General features: G+C 44.4%; 1 protein-coding gene across 1 annotated transcript in view; it reads left to right on the top strand.

Annotated features, from left to right (window-relative positions):
• Nucleotides 1-25,753, top strand: part of MPDZ (multiple PDZ domain crumbs cell polarity complex component) — a 798,673-nt gene that overhangs the window by 434,264 nt on the left and 338,656 nt on the right. Inside the window, exons 28-30 of the mRNA XM_085633687.1 lie at nt 7,156-7,239; nt 20,926-21,024; nt 22,556-22,627. Of these exons, the coding sequence (XP_085489813.1) occupies nt 7,156-7,239; nt 20,926-21,024; nt 22,556-22,627 (255 nt within the window). The remainder of the gene's footprint in view (nt 1-7,155; nt 7,240-20,925; nt 21,025-22,555; nt 22,628-25,753) is intronic.

Genomic DNA, 25,753 nt, shown 5'->3' with positions numbered 1-25,753 from the left:
TTCATTCGATCTGTTACAAGGGTGGAGTATGGAAAGGATTTTGTCCAGGCGGTACGGGGGTTCACGCTCCGCCGAGCACGACAAATGCAGTTCTTCCACCGACTTTGCCACCCACAGGATTTGAGATGCTAAGAAGTAATGTTTTAGGTTGAGTAGAGCCAGCCCCCCCTCCCTTGAACGAGGTATGTACAGCTTCGCCAGTGCCACCCTGCACCACGAGTTGTTTCAGATGAAATCTCGAACAATCCTCTCCAGAGAGCGGAAGAAGGACACAGGTAAGTAGAGCAGTAAGTTACCAAAATAATAAAGTTGACGCAGCAACATGACCATTTTGATTAGTTCCACCCTACCTATGACCGAAAGGTTGAGCGTCTTCCAAAACTCAATCAGAGACTTGAGCGCTGTAACTGCCCTCGTGATGTTGCCGTCCATAAGATCTTGATCGGTGTGGTAAATGCGGATCCCCAAATATCTGAATGCCACCTGCTGCCATTGCACTACCATCCCATCCACCTCCCAACTCAGATCTTCCGTACCAGGATTAAAGGGGTATAGGCAAGATTTACCCCACTGCACCCCCAGCCCCGACAGAGACACAAAAGACTTCAATGTAGTAGGGCTGACTTATGGGATCGCCAGAATATCCTTAGCATACAACAAAATGTCATCCGCATAAAGCGCGATCGCGTGTATGCCATCCCAAAGACATAATCCCCAGTCCGGCGCCGAGATCCGTAACGCCATTGCTAAAGGCTCAATCACCAGGGTGAAGATCAAGGGAGAGAGAGGACACCCCTGGCGGGTCCCCTACTCTATCAATATAGGATCAGAGAAGAGAGTCCCCAGCCGCACCCGAACCATGGGAGCCCCATACAGTAAACCGATAAGGCTTAAAATATAAGGCCCAAATCAATATCGATGGAGTACAGCGAACATGACGGGCCATTCCACCGTATCGAAAGCCTTCTCCAAGTCCAGTATAATACAGCTGGCAGACGGCCACTCTATTGTAGCACAGCACATCACCCTGAACTGCCGCCGTATATTAAGGGACGTGCAACTGGCTGGCACAAACCCATTTTGATATTGGTGAACCATTTGAGGGATCAGTGGCCCCAATCTATGTGCCAGAGTGTCCGCTAGAATCTTATAGTCCACGTTCAGGAGCGCCAAGGGACGATAAGCCCCAACAGAGGTGGGGTCCCTACCTGGTTTGGGAAGCATGATCAATGTAGCTTCCGTCATTGAGACAGGGAAGGCAAGGGTCTCGAGTGCCTCCGTGTATACCTTGAGCAGCTGTGGACCTAAGGAGTCAGCGTATGACTTATAAAATTTGTGGGGGAACCCGTCAGAGCCAGGAGCCTTCCCAGATGGCAAAGCCCTAATCATACCCGGAGCCTCATCGAGTGTGAGTGGAGCATCTAGTTCCATCTGCTGCTCCATTGACAAGACTGGGAACGGAAGTCCCTCTAAGAATAGCTGTATCACCCCCTCCGGGGCCTGTTGACCCACTTTATAGAGCTGTGTGAAATGTGCGGATAGCTCCCCATGAATTTCTAGTTGTGTGTACCGATGTACTCCATCCGAAGAGCAGAGAGCCGTGATTGGCCCACCCGACTGTTCCTGTTTAATCAGCCAAACGAGAAGAGGCCCCGAACGATCAGGTTTAGCATGCACTGAAGTGGAGTGCGCTGCAAAGTTGAGGCAGCGATGTCAGTTGAGGAGCTCCGCATGTTTCTTATGTGCCTCCACCAAGTCAGCCATTCCCCCAGCATCCACTACTGCCCCAGATTCCAAGGGCATCAGACGTCTCTATCTTGAGCAAGTCCGATGCCACCTGCTGTCGCATTCTTCAGCCCAGCCCCAAACACTTCCCTCTCAGGGTGACTTTCATAGCCGCCCACTCCACCAGCGTGGAGGAGGCAGTCCCCGCATTCAGTGTAAAGTCTTCCCCTATAGCCTCACCAATCGCCTCTCGAAACATCGAATCTTCAAGCATGGCTGGTTGTAGCCTCCATGTAGAGATTTCCGGGGTCCCACTTCCCAAGCCAGCACAACACAGTGAGGATTGTGATCGGAGTGCGTGCGCCGACACTACTCCGATTTCAAGACATATGGAAGGAGGCAGGGGGACCCAAAGAACCTATCAAGCCGAACGTGTAGGTTATGAGGTGCTGAAAAAAATGAATACACCTTCTCCGCCGGGTAATGGTGTCTCCAAACATCGACCAGATCCCAGCCTTGTGCCCAGCCCTTTAGCACCGCAGAGTTGGCTTTGGCGGCCGTGCCCCTGAGTGGCGGAAAGGATCTGTTGGTCTCCACATCCAACACACTGTTAAAGTCCCTGCCCAGCAACCACAGGATCTTGCACCATCTCCCCAGGGCAAGGGATAACTGACCGAAGAACTGGCCCAAGTCGACATTTGGTGCATACACACTTCCCAGCAGTACATGGCGTTCATCCAATTTACCCCTAACTAGCACAGACCTACCCTCCCTATCCATTAGGACCTCATCCAGGGCAAAGGATGTCCCAGGGCGTATCCAGATCAGGGCCTCCCTAGCACATAGGGAATAGTCCGTGGCATATATTTTACCCCTCCACCTGCTTTGCAAATGGGTAATCTCTAACGTGTTTAGGTGTGTCTCCTGAAACAACGCTATGTGCACGTTTTGGCATTCTAAATATGAATACACAGCATATCTACGGGATGGCGTGCGGAGACCCTGGATATTCCAGGTAAGTATCACGTGACCCATGGTAAAGCTACGGAGAGCATACAACAGTGAACAGCAGCCTCCCCCTCACGGAGCCCAATACTTAGCAGTCGGACTTGCACATCAGCAAATTCAATGTCCACCACACAAGCTCCCACAGCACAAGGAAAATAGGAAAAACCAACTAGGGAAGAAAGAAACCATATAAGGGCAACTCCTAGAACATAGGGGCGTTAGCTAAACACAACATACAGCAACCTAGTCGCATGTCCTACTGGCCCCAAAGAAATGGGGACAGCGGGGTTGTGCAACCATGCAGGGTATACCCTCCCAGTTCCCGACAAGACAGTTAATAATGCATTGCCATAGCGCGGATCGGAAAGACAAAGATAGCAACCCCCCCGGGATTCACACACACCCATCACACCAATCCTCCCCCATCCTGATACGTGATAGCACTCAGACATTAGGAACTTTAGCAACCCTCAAAGCAATACAAACAGCACCCAGTAATGTACTCCTAGGACAGTCATTTTCATATGATACCATCGCCGTCTGGGGTGTATCGTCCGGCATTCTTAAGAACACCTTATTAGAAGAGTTCACTACCGAGGAGCTCCGCTCCCCCGATGAATAGCAAGAAGTGTCCACTTTATCCTCCGGCGATGCTGCCTCCACCATCTGCTCCGCAATGCGAACCACCTCCTGTCTTTCTTTACGGATCTGTACCCGGCCCCGCCGTTGATCCCAGAAACTGCCTTCCAGGCCGCTGTCCCCTAGATCCTCTACCTCTTGCTTCCTCTGGCCAAGACGCAGCGGTTCCCATGGGTCTTGGGACAGAATACAGACCCGACATCTCAAGCCAGTCCCAGACATCCTGAGGCATGTCAAAGAACCTGGCCTTCCCGTCTGAGACGACACTGAGAATGGCCGGGAACATCAGCGAGTTAGAAAGACTGAGCTGCCAAAGCTAACATTTAACCGGCAGGAAAGACCCTCGCTGGGGCTGGACTTTCATAGTTTAACCCGGAAAAAACAACACCTTGCCGTTTTCATATTGGATGTCGTCCAGCTTCCTAGTCTCCCGGAGGATCGCATCCCGGAAGTGTAGGAGTCTGAAGATGAGCAGGCGCACCCTATCACCGGGGGCCTGCTTCCTGCCTGGAACACAGTGTGCCCGTTCTATGGTGAAGAATGGGGAGAATCCAGTATGTGGTAGGATGGTATTAAGCCAGGTTTCTAGGAAAGTGACCGCGTCCTGGCCCTCCGCCCCTTCCATCAGCCCAATCAACCGGACATTGTTCCGCCACGAGCGGCCCTCTGCATCCTCAATGCGATCTTCAAGATATCAGATCCGTACTTCATGGGCGTTCTGTTGTTTATCCTGGAATTCCGTGGCTGGCTTCAATTCAGCAACCTGTTTTATGGCAATGACCCAGTATTTCAAATTTCGATGGTCCTCATGTAGCAGGCTGAGGTCCAGAGCCACCTTATCTAATTTGGCCTCCATGGATGCGCTAGTGCTCTTGATTGCCTGAAGTATAGCATCCAGACGATCATCAGGCACCGTGCGCTCCCTCACATATTGCGGTGGGTCAGCGTCACCAGCGCCCACCACTTGCGAGGAGGCCATAAACCTCACCCCCTGGTGCATCCCATTTTTTCTGTTTACGTCCAGGTGTGCCTGTTGCGCCTCTAGATTTGTCCTGCAGTGCCTCTCAACTCAACATCAGTCCACTCCACCACAAAACACAGTGGCAGACCTCACGCCACTCTCCCAATGCTCGCCCCTCCAAGTGAGACCGGGAGGTCCCACCCACTCGCTCCACAGTCGCCGGGGCACCTGGCTTCACGTCACCCCTTTGTTTCGCAATATGCCACCACTATTCTTCAGATGCATCACACATGTGCTCTCGCCCGTAACACCCTTCCCAATAGAGCCACTGCTTCAGGATGTGGCCTTAGCAGCACAGTCTGCCGGGATGGTCCATACCTGCACCTTCCAACACACACTGGTTGTCCAATCGAATGTCTCCCATTCAGACCGGTCCTCACCAGGGGCCTTTTCCTGCTTTTCAGGCCTGCTTGGCCCTCCCCCTGCTTTGTTCACCTTTAGGCATCCACCGGCTCCATTTCAACATCTCTGTTGGGGCCCCCCACAAGAACTCTCCCGACCAGTACTGGCTCCGGCTGCCTGTGAGCACCCTCACACTACTGTCTCCTTTGGTCTGGGGCGGAGCAGCACATTCCATCACGGCCGGAGATTAGGTTTGCACCTCCTGTTGGCTCCTCACAGGCCGGATGTCTGGCTGCTCTTTGCGCCCCATGGACCGGTTCCCTCACACACATCACGCTTTCCAGTAAGGGGGGGGGGGGGGGCACTGCGCAGATGAACCATGAACCACCTCGTTCAGAGGGCAGGTCCTAGGCCCGGGCGTTTGATCTAGGTGATCGCGGCCGTTCCCCCACCTCTGTGCTCCGGCACTTCAATGACCACCGCAGGGGCCTCGGCTATCCAGGTCAGGCCGCCCGACGCTCCACGCGCACCGGAGGCCGGCACACCTCGCTGTCCGGAGCTTGAAGGCGAAGCCCCCGTCATGGGCGCACTGCCCGGGCAACCAAGGCCGCCACTCCCTGGATACACACCGGCGTGCTGCTTCCCCATGGACAGCTCGTGCACTGGATTCCGTGCTGACTCCTGCTAGTTCCCGGGGATGTCGCTAGGGCATCACCCACCGCCTTACGCTGCTAGCTGCCGGTAATGAAGGAGAAATATACCGAATAACGGGGACCTGCGACAGACCGCTCTCAGAAAGCGTCCGCCATGCTGTCCCTGCAGGCCACGCCTCCGTGAAAAGTCACTAATACCAAGAATACAACCCTGAAGTCACAAACGATGATATTTCCTTTTATGTAATCGTAGACAGTTTGAGTTTGTAGTATCAACAATTTTAAATCTGATATCATTCGCATAGTGAAGGATGGTTTTATCAGACCTGCACATACATCTCCGAGGTAGCATCTTAAACCTGCGATTAGGGGAGAACTGTAGTAAAAGCAAGGCATCAGTCCAGGACTGCAGTTGCATTATACCCACATACCCACATCATGTTCCTTACCTAGATTTCCATTATGATGGGCAGGCAGGCGCCTCTTGACATTGCATGCGGATGGACAGATGTGTCATTTGCTTGCGGGCATCACAGTCTGAAGAGGTCCCACTTCCTACATAATTAGCCTCTAGTGTAAAGTAAGCTGGAAGTGCAGAGACATTAATCATTGACATTTAATATTTGTTGTTATACTGAAAGTGTAGATTTCTTTCAACATTAGTCCTAGAAGACTACCTGATGCTTTCCCATGTGTCTTTTAAGCAAGACCACATTATATTGTTTAAACTCTGACAAATAGGATAGAATTTCCCAAGTGTATCATGTTCCGCACTCTTTTTCATCTCTAAGTAGCATTATTTAAACCAGGCAATAAAATATATTCTGTGCGCGCCCGAGGCACATTCAAACATAAGGCACTTCATATGTCTGATACTTTGAAAGCTGCCTTTTTGCACAAGTGCTTTCCCGTTTGCTAGTATTACTGCCTTTATGTCAGAATTCAATGGCAAGCAGATCTGGGAAGTGTAGATTATCTTGACTCTTCCTCTTTTGTTTACGCCAATACACCAGTAATAATGAGTTTGTGGGTAAATTCAAGAAACAGGGAATTACTGCTCATTAGCACTTTTGTATGATTTCACATCCAGTATATTGCACCGTATAACAACAGAGCAAACCAACTTTTATGCGCCTGGTGTATACCTGGATGGTCCACTGTTTCTGGGATCTGTGCTCACATGGATTGTATTGTAGTCTCATGTATTCAGTATTCAGAACATCCATGTTGATTGTTGAGAAACCTGCTTTGTCTTCAAAAGTGAACTGATTGTGGGGCATTTGAAAGCTGAACCTTTTAGATTGCTAAAGTGCTGATGCTTTTGTGTATCAGTGGACAGGCTTAAATATTTGAAAAGCCAATGTGTTAGACGATCCTTTTGTCATTGTCCTAGAAGTTTGAGATGAAGCATGCAAAGGCTCTAGGGTTACAGTTAAGTAACATTTTCATTTTGACGAAGATGTGCGGCCAGAGCAGAACCGTTACTTGTGCTTTAATGACAGAAAATAGGTTTGTATTAAAGACTACTATGTAGATTATCTATGCTATGAAAGATGTAGGTGTTGTACAGTACCATCTGACATATTTAATGATAGCAGACCATTGTTGCTGGATTATTTGTTATGTCTTGCTTTCAGTACTTGCTGCTGACGTTTTGTGTACCCTTTGGTTCACTCATCTCTGTCACTTGAAACTCAGCTTCCTATTTAGCTAGTCTGTTCAAAATGCATAACTATTTACTCCTCATCTCCTAACTTTGTTCCCCAGCCGGCGTCTTTGCATTGCACTGCTTCAGCCTCTGCTCTTAGTGGGCAGAGACCTACTAACCCAATTTACCACCAGGCCTCTAAGGTAAAGTTGTGTGACGTCACTTCACAGACTGTTCATTATTTTGGGTTGCCACTTAGTGCTTCTTACATCTGTTGTTACTCATAAGAGTGATGCTGTCTTATGAATGTCTAGAAAGAGAGTTAAATGACTGCCTATTGATACACAAATTTCTGTGTTAGTGCTTATACTGCAAACATGGGTAGACCCTGTAATTCCTCTTAATATATTCCCACTTTGTTCAGGCTTCCTTTTTATGCTCACTATTTCCTCATTTTGTTCCTTGTCTGTTTACATTTCTGATCACTGTTACACCTGTTTTCTTTGCCTTGGCCTCACTATTTTCTTGTTCTGGCCCCTTCCCTTTACAGAAAGTGACATACATTGAGTGGTGTTTTCATCTTTGCAACTTTGTATTTTGTTTAACTTTGCTAATGCAAAATATTTTGGTTGTAACTTTTTACACATTGTTTTTATTCATACCATTACAAGTGATTCCACTGGACTGCAACGTGGGAGATAAGCCACTGCTCTGTTGCTGTCCAGTGCCCCAAGGTATTCCTGCAGTGTCCTTTGATGCGTCCGAAGATGGAATTTTAAATTTGATGCAGATAGAATCCAAATGTAATGAAGTTACTCCAATAACAGTAGGGTATGAGGTAGAATGATGGTTTTTTAAAGAAAAATAATATAATTATCTCACAATTAGATAATAAGTCAGCGAAATCTGGGAAATAAATAGGTTTCCCACTGTTATATGCCACTTTGTTATGGCTGTTTCGCTGCAGTGAATCCCAAAGGTTGCTGCTGAAGCCAAGATTGGTATTGATGTGGTGATTCAGAGACTTGGTCTTGTAGACAATCCATAGGGTGAAGCTATCCACATTAATCTAATCAAACAATTTCTGGACTTTGTAGATGCTTACGTTAGAGATGATCACAAACTTTGTTCTGGTTGGGTTTGAGTTGAACTAGACCTTGAACATTTAGGGTTTAATTATAGTGAGTTACTTCTTCTGCCGGTTGAAGATCTTACCCTATGTGGTATGGACTATCATCTGTATTTAGGCCTCCTTCTCCGGAGTATGACTTCCAATTGCTCCATGTACAAAGTGAGAATCCCGGGCAACAGTGTGGAGCCTTGGGGGATGCCTTCATTTATGGAGATTCTCTCAGACCTAAAAGTAGTGTTATGGACCAGTTAGGCTCTATTCTTGAAGTAGGATAGCAGGAAAATGCCATCAGATCTCATTCAGCGTGCCAGGATATCAGGAATGGCTTGACGGGTGGTAACAGTGCCAGAGCTTGCAAAAAGGCCAAATAGGACTTGAATTCTTGTTTTCACTTTACTGAAGTGAGTTTTAATCCCCGTATGGTATCTCTGCAGAATGTTGTTGGGCCTGATCTTATTCTTATATTATGGTATGTTATCTGATAGAGACATCTAGCTACAGATTCCTTAGCTTGTGAATTCTCCCCAGGTGTCAGACTGGATCTGGAAAATTTTCAGCAGTCCCTGTGCGCCGGGGGACAGCGCCTCATGACGCTGTGATGACGTTGATTCCGGTTGTGACATTAGATGATTCATATAAGTCACCTCTGGCGCGCGGACATCAGTTTCTTCTTTTCCCCGCTGCAACACGGATCGGGAGCAGCGGTTCCTCGGGCCATTTAATCTGGCCTTCTTCAACAGTTTTGTCGGTTGGGAACAGTGTGCCTTTTTCTAGGTTGTCTGGCTTTCAGCCTTGTGGGTTCTGTTCTTGACAAATATCGGCTACAGACCCGCATTCCATTTCTGTGTGGTGTTTGGGAGAACATTACGACTCCGAGGATTGGAGTACTGCCAGAGGCTAAAGCCAAAGGCATTTAGGGAGCGCCAAATGAGTTTACGTGCAGCGTGTCTCTCACGGTCCACTGAGACTTCACGGCCTCTGTCTTCTTCTTCTGATACGGAGGTCCGTTCACAGGGCCGTTTTAGGAGCCGGAGCCGATCTCGGGCAGAGATGTCTACAGGTAAGTGCAGTAGTTTGAAGTCGCGACACCCCCCCAACTTCAAAGCGTGGAGACTCCATCTCCCATGGCTCCTCCCGCTCCCCGGTTTAGGAGGACGCCCACGACTTCGCCCTGCATATCCCTGTCTTTCCGGGAGCCGAGGCATCAATAGACCAGATGAGGGAGTATTATAACACTCTACATCTCATCTTTGGGCCCCCATTTTCCTCTGGAGCTCCAAGGAGGTGAGTGGACCCATGCCAGTGGGGTCGCCCTCTGTGTTCGTTGAACCATCCCAGTCGTTTTGCCGCTTTGGCGCCAGTGCACAGTCCTTCGGGGACTCCACCTTCGGCATCCGTTCTTGATCAGCCGACTACGGAATTGAAGTCGATGGCGCCGATCAAAGTCACTTCTCCCCTTTCTGTCATCATTGAAGCATAGCCTTCTTGGGGTCATTCGGCGTCGGGTGCGGAGTTGATGGAACAAACTGAGGGGAATGCGGCATTTTCACTTCCTTCTCATGATGAGACGTCTGGGAGTTGCCTTGTGGCAGGTGATACAAGGGAGTCTGGGCCTGTTCAGCCCCTTTCTGAGACTATTCCATCACAAATGGAGGAGGGTTGCATTTCTCCCTTGATGAGGCTAGTGGGCTGGAGTTTTTCCTAGCCTCAAGGCTACTTTCACCTCCTAGTCCTGCTACTGAGGCAAGTTCCTCCTTTGCAGATGTGTTGAGGAGAGCGGCTGCAGTTTTAGACTTGTCACTGTCTATGGTTGAGAAGTCCACCAACCAACCCTCTGATTGATGTCCTTTATCAAGGACTGTCGGGGGAAGAGCCTGTTCTTCCATATAGTGAGGCACCTGCCGGAGACCCAGTTTGTCTCCTCAGGCATCTTACCCCTCGTAGCCTGGTAGTTCAGGCTGCTACAGCCTCACAGGATATGTATTCTTCACCTAAGACTCCATTGACTAGAGAGTCTAGAAATCAGGATGCACGTATCACACACGTCTTTTCTTCGGCTAATTCTGCTTTAAGGTCCACCAGCCCGTCTTGTGTTCTTGGGGGTTTTCCTCATGTTTTGTTGGACTCTTTGCAAACTAGGTTGCCATCACTTCCAGATGCCCTCAGTTCTGATGTTGGATAGTGTATTAGAGATGGCTAACAGGCAACCAAGCTGATAATTAGATGTGGCATAGATACTACTGTTTCAGTAGATCGGACCATAGTATCTTCGGTGGCACTACAACGTTGTGCATGGTTAAGAACTTCAGGTTTTTCAGAGGCAGTACAGGTGACTTTCCTCGATATTCCATTTGATGACGCCCATCTTTTTGGGGCTCAGGCTGACTCTGCATTGAGACATTTCCGTGATAGGCAGAGTGATAGAGAGTCTTAATTACTGTTTCTCTGTTTATATGTTCTTTAGTTTTGCCCCTATTCTTGGGTTGTATAGATGATACAGGATTTTTATTATTCAAGGGACTAGCCTTATTAGGGCATTTACATGCCCCTAATCAGGTCACACTCGATTGGTGTTACTGCGAGGAGCAGATGTTATTGTTTCAATACTTTCTTTAACAGTTTGTGTGGTACAAGGATACTTAAAGTATAGTTTTTCTTTTTTCCTCTGAAAATGGGCTTCATGCTCAAGAGGTCATTGCAGGTGATGTGTTTACCGGTTAGGAAGTTTACCTTTTCACATGCTTCATGCAAGCTTTATTATGTGATGTGTTCCTTACCTGCACATGGAAGTCTGCTCCTTTTTGCTGCAGACATTATGTTTGGCAATTCAAGGTGTCTGATTTGCATTTTTCTGAATACTTAAAGTATTGGTTTCTGGCATGTTTGCTGGTGATATTTGTTCTTATGTTCAATTTTTGTACATGGTAGTTCTGTGAGCTCTCCTAAGGTTATCTGACATGCAGTGTCTAAATATTTACCTTAGGGTTATTTACGAAAATGATTTACATGGTTGAATAAATTTCTGTTTTCTCGGAAGAGAAGGCTCGCTTTTTGATCCTTCTTGACTTTTAGAACATCCTGGATATTTCCATACTCTTTGGCATCGGTACTATTGATAATCATACATTTCCTGTTGGGTGGTTGGAGGTTCTCTGTTTCCTTGGGGATATTTCTCTTTCTCTATTAAGCATTTGTTATTTGCTGTACCATACCACCCTTTAAGGGATCATGGTGTGAACATATGATCTGGTGGTTCATGTGTTCTTGTAGAACTAAATGTGTGTATTTGAGCACTTCTGTGCTTTCCAGTGAGATTGAATTTTGGCTCATATGCCTCCTGGACAATTACTCTGTGTTGCCTTTTTTGGTATTTTCCAGGGGCTTGGGTTATTTTATTAATCTTGACTTTCTAGGCCAAGTGTGGTCGTAAGTGCTTGCTGTTTGCAAGTGCTCATTTTCATGTGGTTTTCTTTAGGCAATACCAGCCTGTTAAGATACTTTGACAATCAGCATTATCTTAATGCCAAGTCACCCAAGGTGTTTCATTGAGGGGGCGATATCTCTCTTGATATTATATTGTATCGTACTTTGGGACTGGAGTTTTCAGTTCAGTTTATCCATGTGTATATACAGAGTTTACATAAGTGTGTTGCATATGTTCTTAAACATGCTGAGATATAGTTGTAATATATGTAATAAAAAGGATATTACATTTTTATTAATCTTTCTTGCATTGATGTTATATGATTAGTTGGAAGATGCTCCTTCAGGTGGGTATAGCTATGGTATTTAATTCACAAGTTAAGGAATCTGCTGCTAGATTTCTCTATCAGATGAACAAGTTACTTACCTTTGGTAACGTATTATCTGGTAGAGAGACAGTCTAGCCACAGATTCCTTACCGCCCTGCCCATCCTCCCGTCTCTGTGAACGATCTGTGCTGTAAGGGTTATACCCTTTTTCAGTACTAGTTTTATATACCAGTGATCATTGTTATACATAATTGTGTGATTCAACAGGCCATTTGGTATTACTTCTTAAAATTTGACTTGGTATTGCCATACCATTCATTTCCATTTGCTTCGTCACAACATTCAGTGTTTCCTTATGGGCCTTGTCTGGGTATTGTCATACCATTCATTTCCATTTTCTAATTATGTTTTAAAGATGCATTGATCTTTTTTTGGCACACTGTTTCCACAGCCAGTTTCTATAGTGGGTCCACATTTTATCGCACATAAGAAACTGACGTACGTGCGCCGCAAAGGGACTGCTGAAAATTTCCAGATCCTGTCAGATGCCTGGGGAGAATTCACAAGTTAAGGAATCTGCAGCTAGAATATGTCTCTACCAGATAATAATTTACCCAAGGTGAGTAACTTGTTCATTGGGATTTGTAAAGCACCACTTATCACCGAAGGATAGTCAGGTACCAGAGCAGCTGTGTAGGTCATCTGCCAGGTGTTAGCTGTAGAGCCAGGTCTTCAGTTTCTTGCAGAATTCCAGAAGTGAGGAGAAGGCCATTCTGTGTTGAGGGAGTTTGTTCTAAGTTTTGGGTACAAGGTAGGAGAAGGCTAGCCCTCCTGTTCTGCTTTTGCATATGCGAGGGGTGTGTGTGGAAGTGGAGGCGGCAGTTGAAGTATGCCAGACCAGTGTTGTACAGTGCCTTGTATGGGTGTGTGACAAGTTTAAATTGGCAGCGCTTGTGTATCGGCAGCCAGTAGACTTCTCTGAGGTGTGATGTGATGTGGGTGTGCCCGGGAGGTCCAGGCTGAGCCTGAATGCATCATTCTGGATGGTCTGAAGTCAGTGGAGGAGGTGGTTGGGGATGCCGGCATAGAGTGCAATGCCGTAGTGTGGTCTACTGGTGACTAAGGCTTGAGTAACGGAACACCTGGTGCTCTTGGGGATCCATTTCAAGATTGTTCTGAGGATGTGTAGTATGTGGAAGTAGGAGACGCTGACTGTGTTCACCTGTGAGGCCATGTAGAGTTTATTGGCTAAGAAGATTCCCCAGTTTCGTACATCGTTAGTGGCTGATGGTGTTGGACCAAGCTCTAACGGCCATCAGATGGAGTACCAGGGGAAGTTCTTGTTCCCAAAGATCAGCTCTTCTGTTTAGTCCCAGTTGAGTGTCAAGCAGTTGGCTTTCATCCATTGTACTATGCAGATCATCCATTTGATGATGTCGGATCTGGTCGTGGGGGACTTGTCTGACATTGAGAGGATGAACTGGGTGTAATCGGCATAGTAGATGATGGAGCTGCTGTGAGATCTGATGACGTTGGAGGGGGGTGTCATGAAAATGTTGAAGAAGGTGGGGCTTAGGGATGATCCTTGAGGGACTCCGTAGGTTTCGTCCTTGGGCTCTGATGTGGAGAGAGGGAGTCTGACTCGCTGAGTTCTCCCTGTGAGGAAGGAGCATATCTCTTCGAGTGGTGGACCTTGGTCGCCTTTTGCGTGCAGTCTTTTGATGAGGCTGGAGTGTGATATGGTAATGAACGCAGCTGAGGGGTTCAGCAGTATGACGGTATGAGTGGTTTCTCTTGGTCCAGTAGGGTGCGGATCTCATCTGTGGCGGCAGTGAGTGGACAGTTTTCATGATTGAAGTGGTGTCTTCCTCAGTGAGTGTTCTCCAGTTGGTTAGGTGTCTGTCCTAGTGGTAGGTGGCCAACTGGCTGATAATGTCCTCAGAGCTCAGGTATTTTTCAAAGTTTTTGTAGATCATTTCAATTTTGCTGTTGAAGATGATTGAAAGGCTGTCAGAGAGTTCCTGGGAGGGGGTGAGGGAGTTGGCTGGGACTTCTAAAGTGGTAAATTCCATGATGATTGCAAAAATCTCTTTACAATTGTTGGAGCTGGCTTCCATCTGGTCCGTGAGGGATCTTCTCTTCGTGACTCTCAGGAGGTGGTGATAGTACTTGAGTGCATGTGAGTAGTGAGGTGGAGTGATAGCTGATGCTGTTGCAGCAGGCGAAGATTGCGCCGAAAGCCTGCCTGCACTGTGTGTAGGGTCAATGATGAGTTGGGAAATTCCTATGTTGCGTAGACTTTCAAGGAGGTCGGTGGAGCAGTTGTTGTAGGGGTCTTTCAGGTGGAAATTGAATTTGCTGAAGATTAGGAAGTCTTTGAAGTTGATGGGGAGGTGGGCGATGATGTCTGAGATGATGCTGCTGAAGTTGACCAGGTGGCCTGTAAGCCACGGTGCCCTTCAGGGTGTGGCTGTTTTGTTAGTTTGTAGGTTGATGTTCATGTGTTCCAGGAAAGGGGTGTCCGGGTCTTTGTATATGATGGCAAGTCCTTCTCCTGGTTTGTGGAGGTGGTCCCGGTGTGCAATTTTGTATCCTGCTGGTACGGCCACAGCAATGGCGGTAGAATAGCTGGGTCCATCCAGTTTTCTATTAGGAAGAGCAGGGCTGGTGCGCTGCTCCGGAGGAGGTCCCAAATCTCTATAGTCTGCTTTTTGTAATGCCAGGTAGCACGACTCTTCTCAATGCTTTCCCAGGCATGCCAGATTAGCGATTAGGTGGTAGTTAACAAGATACCCATTGATCAGGGTTTGCACTTTGAGGGATGGCAGGATCTGTTCAGTCATGGGAATATCCGTAAGGAATGCTATGATGATGGTAAGTGGTAAGTGCTTCTCCAGATATCACCTTACAATTGCTTCAGCATGATGTAAATGGCAGAAGAATCTGCCTTTACAGACAAAGAACAGGTTGGACAGATGTGAAAGGTAGATATCTGGAAGTGTTGCTTGGTGGCAGTGATGTAGAGATGTTCTCTTAATTCTTTTGGATGTTGTCTGTCTTGGCCTTGATTAAGTTGTGATTAGCTTTTTCCAGGAGTGGGTGATTATGGGGGCTTTTGTGTGAATTCAACCCTGCCTAATTTTCTGGAATACTATTTCAGTTAAATGAAGTAGAGGTGGGAAAACCCAAAGAATATCACAAATACTTTTAAAAAAAAAACTGTTTCAAATCATTTATATGTAATATATTTTTAAATTGACTTACAATTGAATTAGAGAAAGACAACTAAAGAGTACTTAATAAAACATCTATTAATTGACTGTTCCCCATTATGTCACAGTCACTCCAATTGAGGCACTTGCAACCAATCTTAGCATTGTAGGAAGCTGGCTTTCTATGTAGTGCACCAAAATGAGGTACACTTTTTAGAAAGTCCATATGACCCTTATTGGCTTACAGGGCTCAAATTAATAATCCCAATTGGTCTCTTTCGTGGTAGTGTGGGTGAACAGTTGAGGCTTATCTGAGGGTAGTGTTAAGCATTTATTGTACACACAGAGTCAACAAATGAGACACCGAAGAAGCAATTTGAGATCAATTTAGAAAAATACACAGATTTTTATATTATTTTTAGACACCAAGAACTTCGGTATCAGGTAGTTACTTGAAACGTTTTAGATTTTTACAGGCAAAACAGTAGAAAATCATAGCTGTCAGATTTGAGGCATGAGCCACAAACGTGGTAATGTTATTCAATGGGACAAATATACATTGCATAGGGTCAGTTGCAAATGACTTACTGGACTGTTTTTCTGGTCTTAAGGTAAGTAGAGGCCAGAGTCCTTAGTGGAGAAGTGTAGCTCACTGGTTAGAGGAGGCATACCCTGAAGCAGAGATCAGACCGGGGACCTGGGTTCGATTCCCGACGCGGCAGGGTCCAGAGCCCAATCGTCCACGGACTCGATAATTCTTGCTTCGGTGCCCACTCTAAGCACGAGTTCACACTATGCAGCTCTGGGCAACAAGCCTGCTTAATCTCCACAACGGCCCCCCGCGGCGGGATGCCTGGCTTTCACCTTGGGGATGCCCAGTACGGGTTATCTTACAGGGAAAAACCAGGACGGGTTCCCAATGCAAGCGCCAAGATGCCCGTAGGGTGATAGCTGCGCTCTAGAAGTACATCAATCAATCAATCAACCACCAGCAATTTTGTTTTACCTGTCCTGGTGTGCCTGGGTGCAGACGTGCGAGTCGGGGGGTAGCCTCGAACACTGCCGCAGAATTCTATGGAAAAACCTGTAAGGAGAAAAGTGCTGCAAGTGGGGACTTGGGGATCAGTCCGGCAGAACCCAAAGGGGGGCTTGGCTCTTGAGGGCCTCTGGAGCAAGGGGGCACTATTGGTCAGCTCGGACTTGGGCTGTGGGGCTCCGTTGCAGAGGTTTTTTTCTGGCTGGTCGCTTGCATTAGGAGCTCTCACTTCTTTGGGTCAACCTGGTGATGGGGACAGAACAGAACAGTAGAACCACTCTCGCTGCTGGCCTCAATGATGCTGATGTCCCCCGTCCGTAGGTCAGTCGTAGGAGGGTTGGTTCCCGGTCTGGACACTTAATGGTCGTCTTGGCGGTGTTGGAGTCCGGATTGGACCACAAACAAGCCTTGGCTGCTGCAACTGTTCCGAGACCCAGGGTATTGGTGTTAGGCAGCTCTTGGAGGTCCTGGTGTATCCAGACTCGGAAGGGAGACATATCTGACCTCCTAGAACATGAAGACCTCTTTCTGGGGTGATGCTCCCCTGGTGGGCACAAGGGTCGGCATTAGGTGTATCAGGCAGATGCGTTCGGTGCCTGCAGACTGCAGGGAAGTGGCTCCTCCACTTCAAGGGGGCTGGAAGGTCCTCCAAGGGTTTTGAGGAGGGTGTCAAGCTCTTTGTGAAGTCGGCTTTGTCGATTTGCAAAGTACAAGCAGCCTGGAAGGGTTTGGCACTAATCTTTGGTGCTGGTGCTCTGTTTTCGCTTTGTCGGTCCTTCTTCGTCCTTCCTCCGTTTCCAGTAGTCAAATCTCCCTTCCTGGTGTCAGGGGGCCACCTAGATGCTCAATTTAGGGGTGTTAAGTGGAGTGTAGGGTAGTAGCCAATGGCCTACTTACGCTTGGGGTCACTACACCCCCTATATGACACTTTCTGTGGGGAGTGGGCATAACCCTCTCCCAGAGTTCCTATTCCACCAAAAACAAGATGGTGGAACCCTTCTTTTGTGGAGCACATAAGGCAGCACATCTTAGGGGTGTGACTAGCCTGGTGGTGCAGCACACCTACGTTCATAGCTAATTTCCTGCCTTTCCTAGGGCAAAATGGGCCTCGGGCAGGGGGTGGCTTCTTCCATGTCTAGATGAAGCCAGCGTTGCATATCAAAGGGGGCGAAGCTTAAAAGACTCTGGCCTTGGTATGTAGATTTACTAGCCATCCTCCTGGAGGAGGTGCCAACACCTTCTTCCGGAGCAGGGATTGTTTCTGACCTCAAAGAGCGCAAGCTCTCACCTTCAGGAGGTTAGAACCTCGTCTGTGGTGGCAGGCTGGACAATGCCAGTCAGCCAGCACAATAAAAGACTAGTAGGTTTCAGGGGGCACCTCTAAGGTTCCCTCTGAGTGCATGTCAGGACAAATCCGATAATGGCTTCAGTATGGATTTACCAAGACCAGATATTTGATTCCAAACATTGTTACTTTTAGTGAAGCCATCATGTAGCTGGGTAACTCGTAATGACCAGTACATATATACTTAAGATGGCTTCCCTGTTCACTTGCAATATCTAGTAATAGAACTAGACATCTCAGGGGCAAATCTGCTCATGCAGATATGTCCTCATATGTAAGATAATGCACCTTGTCTTATGGCTCTTAAGGTCTGCTATAGGCGTGACCTACATATGGTACATGCAGTGTATAGGTATTTTACACAGCGAAGGTGCAAGGTTGTGTTTTCAGAAGTGCTTGCGCCCTTTCAGCCCGCAGTGTCAGTCTGCATGTAATTTTTCTGTAGGTCTCTTAGGGTGGCACGAGACATGCTGCAGCTTTTAGGAACTCTCTTTAAGTACCAATGCCCTAGGTACAAGGAAGGGGTACTATCACTAGAGACTTACAATGGTGATGAAGTCCTTGCCTATTGGGTTTCAATTGAACATGTTAGTTTAAGGAGAAATTACACTGGCACTGGCGCACGGAGCAGGCTTCAGTGCACTGTCGTACTCGATAAATTAGCATTTAATAGTTCAAATGGGGGCAAAAGGTGGGGGGACATCTTCAAAGAAGTCCAGCTTCCTACAAGCATGTATCCAATGTGAGTGGTATATATAAATGGATTCAGAGAAAACTCAGTCTGCGCAAGAGATACTGTCAATGCCTTCTACTCATTCAATCTAATCTGAAATTGATGTAGACCTACAACTTGGGTCATCAATTCAAATTTCTGTTTCACAGATAGGTATACAAAATGTAAAATCATTAAACATATCGTATCATTTTGAAAAATGCCTCAAGCAATATAGCAGTTCATAATGCATCATAAATTATGATACAATAAAAGGACACTAGGGACAAATACTCTCACACAAATGCAGATAACATTAGAATATGTGCAAAAAGCTCTTAAAAATGTTAAACAGCTGAAAACCGAATCTCTCATTTGGAGGGTGCGTTAGGCAATATTATATATCTTCTTGTGTTGTAATGTTTAATTTTACTGTAGTTGGTACTATATAATGTCTTCTCTCCACAGTCAATGACTAGCAAAGATGTAATGCATTTAATAAATCATGAATACCTGCCTTATATAGATTGCAAATGAAAGACCTCATTGGATTACCTTCCCTGTCAAGGAGCAGAGAAGCAATTTTCTAGTCTTAAAATGAATATATATGGATTTACTTTGTGATAAATAGCTAGCATATAATATTGTTGGGCGTTAACAGTTGACAGATTTACTATTTTTTCTTTACTTAAGCCTCCCATAGTACCACACATCATGTTTTACGCTCCATTGAATAATGTTTAGTTTCAAAAGTAGGCATAAATGCCCTTATACCTAGTTTTTCAGAAGCTTAACACTACAATTACAACTTCAAGAGCTATTTTAAAATTCTTGGGAAATTTTCTACTCAACGTTACTCAAAAGGGCCAGTGTAAGAATATTACATAGTTTTCAGTCTTGATTTGGGCCAGCAGAAAAAAAAAAAACATTACCTCACAGGCTATCTCAGAATCATCATCTCAATAAAATGGCATCAGTCTGCCAGCTTCTGTTATATGAATCCTAATTTTGAACAGCTATTTTTATTTTTCGACAACTTCAACTCTGAGTTTTGTTCACACCCAGCAGCACACAGTTTAACACCTTTTCACAGTTTAGTGGCTGTTTGGTTGCATCAATACTGAAGTAATTGTCGAGGTCCCTTTTTTGTAATTCAGTTTTCACTGTCGATGCAATGTGATAAAGTGCATGAAAACTCATTATATAGTAATGATAGCTTATTTTTATTTATAGGAACAAACTTAACTTAAGGCACTAAATTCCAGCCAGGCCAGATCAAAATTGCACAAAAGATATTGAGGTCAATCCTTATTTGAGACCAGCAATAATGGAATAACTGGCATTTGAGTAAATATTTTTGATCTGTTAAGGACTGTGTGTTTTCATTGGTTGAAATGAAGGAATGAAGTGCAGAACTAATACGTTCAATTTATGTTCACTTTCTTCAGTGACATAAGCTGATGATATTAGAGAGACAAACATTTTTATAATATTGTGTCTGGCCAGATATAATAACTTTCTATGCATTACAAAAGGTGTGGCACAATTTGTGCTTTGTGCTCAGTGGGTTTATCTTGTTTTATACTTTTTCACTCCACAGTGTCCCTCTTCGTCTAGCATTGTTAAAGACCATGCCTCCACTGCAATATTCTTATGTAGGAATATTCAGATACCACATGAATTGCTACAATGTATATAAAAGAACACCAATTCTAAATAATAGAATGTCTAAGAATATAGAAAATCACCTTCACTCTACATTGAGTTGTGCTTATCTAAACATGTTTTACTCTCAAATACCCCTTTTAAAAGGATTGGCACTTTTTAATGGTCCTGATCTGCAACTATCAACAGAGAAAGATCCTGTAGATTTCCTCAGACTCACGGTTCCTCTTTTAGGCATTGCCACAGCTCTCAATCAGAATTCCATCTAAACCCAGTTCAAATTAAAAGGATTCACATCAAAGTGTAATAAAACAAGAAAAGGCATATTTTGAGGTAAAGTCAACAATATGTTTCATCTTGAGAAGGTCAACTGACCTATATATTTTTATTCTAATTCATGTCAAACAAAGATGTATATGGTTCCTGTTTATTTTCCAAATACCCACCAGAGCATCGAAGCCCTCATTGATATAATTGTGCAGTAGTACAATATTGCTTAAAGTATTTCAAGACTTAAATATGTATCACCTCTATTGAAGTATTGCAAGTGCATTTTGTTTACTTGGCAGCTTTGATTACTGGGCTTGATCTTTTTGGATTTATATATCATGTTTGCCTTCAAGAGTAGGTACTTTCATGCAAAATTATTGGTTTCTATTGGAAATCTGTATTGGGGTCGTTTGGAACACAATGCAAATTCTACTTAATCTCATGGATAATTTTAGTGGTAAGATATATTTTGAAGAAGAGAAAAGGTCCAGGTGATTCAGATAGAAGCAGCCATTTCTTCTTTGCCATTTCAAAACAGTGGAAAATATTACATACTTTTGCTTTTGTTAAGCATTGATTTTGTGGACAGGTGATTTTCATCTTACCAATCACTTATGAATGCACATGTCATATTTAAACGAAACTTTTGAAGCACGAAAATCGTGGAAGAAACATCTGCTCTTTAATATTTAATCCTGTCATAAGTGTATGTTTCTATGTGGTTGTCATGTGCTCGGCCATGCTTACTGTATGCTTTTCTTTTAGAGAAAAACCTTGCCTTTTCTGCAATCCAGCTCTTTCGCTAAACCTGCCTTCAGCAGCACTAATCCACTGGATGATTCTCGTCCGTTGAACACTAACCAGGTTGGATGATGATTGATTGTTTTGTGATTGGTTATGGCCTGTGTACGTTTTAGTCAATTGCTAATGCTATGCTCGCACTGCTTGCTATTGCATATTTTCACTGAATAGCATTTTGAATTTACTTCTATGGCATTTCTTTTTACTTTAGTTAGTATTTTCATTTTCTTGAACGCTTTTTGGATAGAAGTATGCGTTGTGAAGAGTGTGAATAATGTTTATACAAAAAAGTGGGGCATGCAGTGCTGTATGAAAGAGAATGTAAGGAAATAAAGAATTGTGGTTAGAATTTCACATGACTGTTATTGGTATGCATTGTTTAAGTGTTGGTAGCTTATAATGCACTTTAGAAATTGTGTAACATTACTTATCATGCACATTTTTGATGCATGTTACTCCATATTGTTACTTTAACTTAATCTTACATACATTTTGTAATACTACATTTCTTTTTAGCATAGATAATTCATGGCAAGCACACTACATGCTCCTATTGCTTACAGCTTTGCCTTTTCATATGCAACAAGTATTAAACAGACCATTTGATAACATTTGATTGCTTTTCACTTGTCTTTATAACAAGATTGGATGAGTATTGTGACATATCCCCAGTCATAATTGTCTCCTGATTTGAAAGACACACTGATTACATTATATGTAGACCCATTTCACAACACAGAAGTGTGAATTAGTAGAAATCAGGAATGTTTCAGGTAGGGAACACAATGATTACATTGATGGTTGCTTGCTTATACACTTTTCTATTTGCCTATTTGCACTGGGAGAGGTGTACAGTGGAATTGGCATATGAGGCCATGCACCCCCTCAAAATATGCTTGGTGATTTGTGTAGGAGGATAGAGACATTGTGTGCTCATGCACATGTTAAGGTGTAGCACTCAGTCATGCAGCGGTGGCATTGCCCTGTGCTCTGTCTTTGGTCTTCAGACCTTCCCTAGATTTGCGATTGAGTACGTGCAGCTCCACTAAATGAAAGTACATAGTGCCAATGCACACATATATATGACACCTTTTTGATGGTAGACATTTAACCCCTTCCCAAAGATCCAGTCTGTTTCTGTAATTAAAGCATGTGAACAGGCATGGATGAATCCTTAATTTGCATTTGACTCTTCTCCATTTAAATGAGCGAATATGGTCTTTAAATGAACGTATTTAAAAACATCCACTGCACATTGGTTATTACAAAGGATGCCTTAAAACTGGCTAAAGGGAGCGCGTGTTGAAAGACCCAGCAGCAGTTATCTGCCTCTGACATTCTGAATATATCACCTTTATTGATCGTTTAATCATCTTTATAAAAATAACAAATTCAAATTTTTGTTTTTGCATTTGAGTGTTATGTTTATTTAAGCCTTGCCTTCCAAGTGCAATTTCAGATGCCACATAGTAATATTTGTTATGTATTACTTCATATTTTAAGTTTATTCAATTAATATTTAAAAGAATGGTACAAAGTATTAATGACATTTGTTATGAGATATTTTAGATAACACCTGTTTCTGTTGCTGTAGGATGCATTGAAAACTGGTAGACTTGGCATCCGTTGTTCCCCACATAACCCTTTTTCTCCCATACCATTTAAGGTTCGTTTTCCACGACCACTTTTCATTTTCAGTGTGCTATATATCTGCTGCCAATCATCCAACACCTTGCTCTCCCATCCTGTGATGTGAAGTGGTGCTTCATATTTTTTGTTGTTTCATTGCATGATTGAATGTGAATTTATCATCCTTGATGGTTTCCTAAGAGAAAGTTGCATTTGTAATAGCAGACATGTATGTAGCGATGTACTATCTCTGGTGGTACATAATGCAACTGTGCCACAAAATTATGGTACGTTTCAAAGATGTTAGCGCTGTGCTATTGTTGGGGCAGAAATTTATATATTGATTAATAATTTGCGAAAGATTTTGAATTTTACAGAATACATATGAATAACTTTTAGAACATTAATCACACAAATCCAGTAAAATTGTTTAGACTACAAAGTGAAAAAGTATTCCCTTCGGTGTCCAACCTCACCATGGGTCACATTCAACAAGACTTCAAATAACATACAGTCTCAAACTCACTCACATCTCATACGCATGCCCCCCATAGTCAAATATAGTGCCACAGGCTTGTTAACTGTATCAAATATTTATTAAAAATATATTTTTTCACAAAAGATCAAGACACATCATATATAGTTTAGTAATTCGTGTATATAAATTGTAATACATAAGAAAGATGAAAATGATAAAAACATGTTTCTTAAAACATTATTAAACAACTTCACCATAATTAAAATATCCACATCACAAATAAAGAAGAGAAAACACATAAGACAATACTCTTTGTCATTAATTGATCACATTAAACACATAAGCACAATGAGTAGGTGGATGCCTTTACCACCAGATGCTGTTAATAGCAACAGTAAGTTTTAACATTTTGTTTGCTAAAAAATAAGAAAAAATAAAAAGTAGTAATATGACAAGAGGATAGCAATCACAGATGGATTACCCCTGGGGTAGCACAGAAGTGTCTATGGGCTGGGCGAAATGAGACGAAGACCGCCCTGCTGGGTATGTTTGAAACGTTGCTCCTGAAATGAGGGCTGGGTTTCATATAGGAGATCAGCTCCTGTAAGTTGCCTGCAATTTGCCGCTCTATGTTATAACAATTCTACCTAGTGGTCCCGTTGCAGGGTGACTGTATATTTATAGATGTTTCTGAAGCAATGTATGTACATTGATCCTGATTTGCTTAATACCAATAAAAAGAATTTTAAAAAAACCTTTCAATATTTAAAGCATGTTATATTTCCTAATACATTTCTAAAATATGCAGCTTTGCAAAACAGAATGCAAACCAAGGCAGATTGCAACATTGATCTAATATACACATGTCAACAATCGTCTAAATCATTTTTTTGAAAAGGTTTCTTAGGAAATAACAGATTCCTGCAATTAAGCAGGGTGTTGTTCTTCTGCCACTGCTGAATGCCATGAAGTGAAAACTAAACGATTCTCTTTGCTTGGTTAGAATTTTTGGATTACTTGTTGATCATAGAATAAAGAGGGTAGATGCACACAGATCCTCTTAAACACATAGGGTTCTATTACGATGGCGGGCGGACAAAGTTCGCCCGCCACCGCAACGGCAAAAGGGACCGCCCGCCATAGGTGTGGCGGTCCTGCCATTCAAATTAGGATGCGCCCGCCACGCTGGCAGGCGCATCCCACATTTTTTACATTGCAACGGGCGGTGCTGTAAGCAGCACGCGCCGCACTGTTAAAAAGGCATGTAGTGCAGTTGCATGCAGAACGTGACAGGCACTGCGCGGTGCCTGCCACCTTGTGCATGCAAATGCAGGGGGTACCATAGGTACCCCCCATGTGCACCCCCAACATCCTGGGGGCCCGCTACGGGCCTCCAAAAGCGAAAAACGCATGTTGCCACCATGGAAAGGATGCTCTCCACCTGCATCGTTTTATGCAGACACCGCCACCATATTCAAGCCCTTTTCCACATGGTCAACGAGTCGACCGGTGGAAAAGCGGCGGACGGTATTCCCGTCCGCTGCGGACCCCCCAGCCATCCTGATGAGGGGGGCTATTCTTGGAAGGATGGCGGGCGGATCGCACCCGCCAGACGGGCAGTGGCTACCACTGGCCCTGCGGGGACGAACCGCCCGCCATCCTAATGGGCTCCATAGTGTGGAGGAATGTGGACGTTAAAGGGTATGATCTTTTCACTATAATTTGCATTGTTTCCTGCAAGCTGTAGTGTTTCACAGGACAATAATACATGTGAAAAAAAAGAAAACACTCTGTTGCTATGAAGGCAAAAGAGGATTTTTGGGGAGGAAATGTTAGGTTCTCCCTAGTGCCACTTGTAAACAAATAAAAAATACTACTCTCTCTGCCCACACCTATGCCCATGTGGATTTTCCCTGTGAATATCAGTCTTAAAAGGATGTTAAACCCTCAACCACCTGTTATGGCTGCTTCACCAGGTAAAGTACCAAACCAGCATCAACTGAAGGTTTATTAGGTGTAGAACGCCTATCAATGGTGTGGACATTGGTCATTGTATGTTAAGTTGTTCCTAGAGTTCTGTTCAAATCTCAATTTTTCCGTCCTGCAACGGATGTTTTGAAGTGTATAAATTTACACTGTGTGAGAGTAGGCTAATAAGCATTATTCAGCTCCTTCCATCTCAAGTCCGAAAATAAAGTGCAATTATTTTGAAAAAATATCATAATTTAAAACATCATGTCAGTGAGAGTTAGCAGTCTTTAAAGAGACATTTGTCTGGTCATATTTGAAGTAAGCCTTTTTGTCATCCTAGTCTTTGGCCCAAGAATCCTTGGGCAAGGAAAGCTAGAAAAAAAGCCTGACCTAGGCTCCCTGTTAAAGCAGCAAATACAACCATTTATTTACTCAGCAAGTTGATGGGCAGCAAAGCAAACAGCCATGTTGTCAAACATTCTAGGGCTGCAAACTTCATATTGAATAATCCTGCAAGTCTATATTTATTTCTCCATCCTGTTGTACTCAGTAACCAGAACAGGGCAAGCAAATATTTCTCAGATCCTGGATAATCGAAAATTTAGTTAAATTATAGAACTAAGCTGAGGAATGATTTGACGGTATCACAAAGATGACCATTCAAGATGTTGAGAGACCAGGGACTAACCTCTGGTCAATTCAATTCCTTCTTTT

The sequence above is a fragment of the Triturus cristatus genome, chromosome 2_1 (assembly GCF_964204655.1).
Source record: "Triturus cristatus chromosome 2_1, aTriCri1.1, whole genome shotgun sequence".
Classification (NCBI taxonomy): Eukaryota; Metazoa; Chordata; class Amphibia; order Caudata; family Salamandridae; genus Triturus; species Triturus cristatus.
This window is presented reverse-complemented; position numbering and strand designations above follow the sequence as displayed.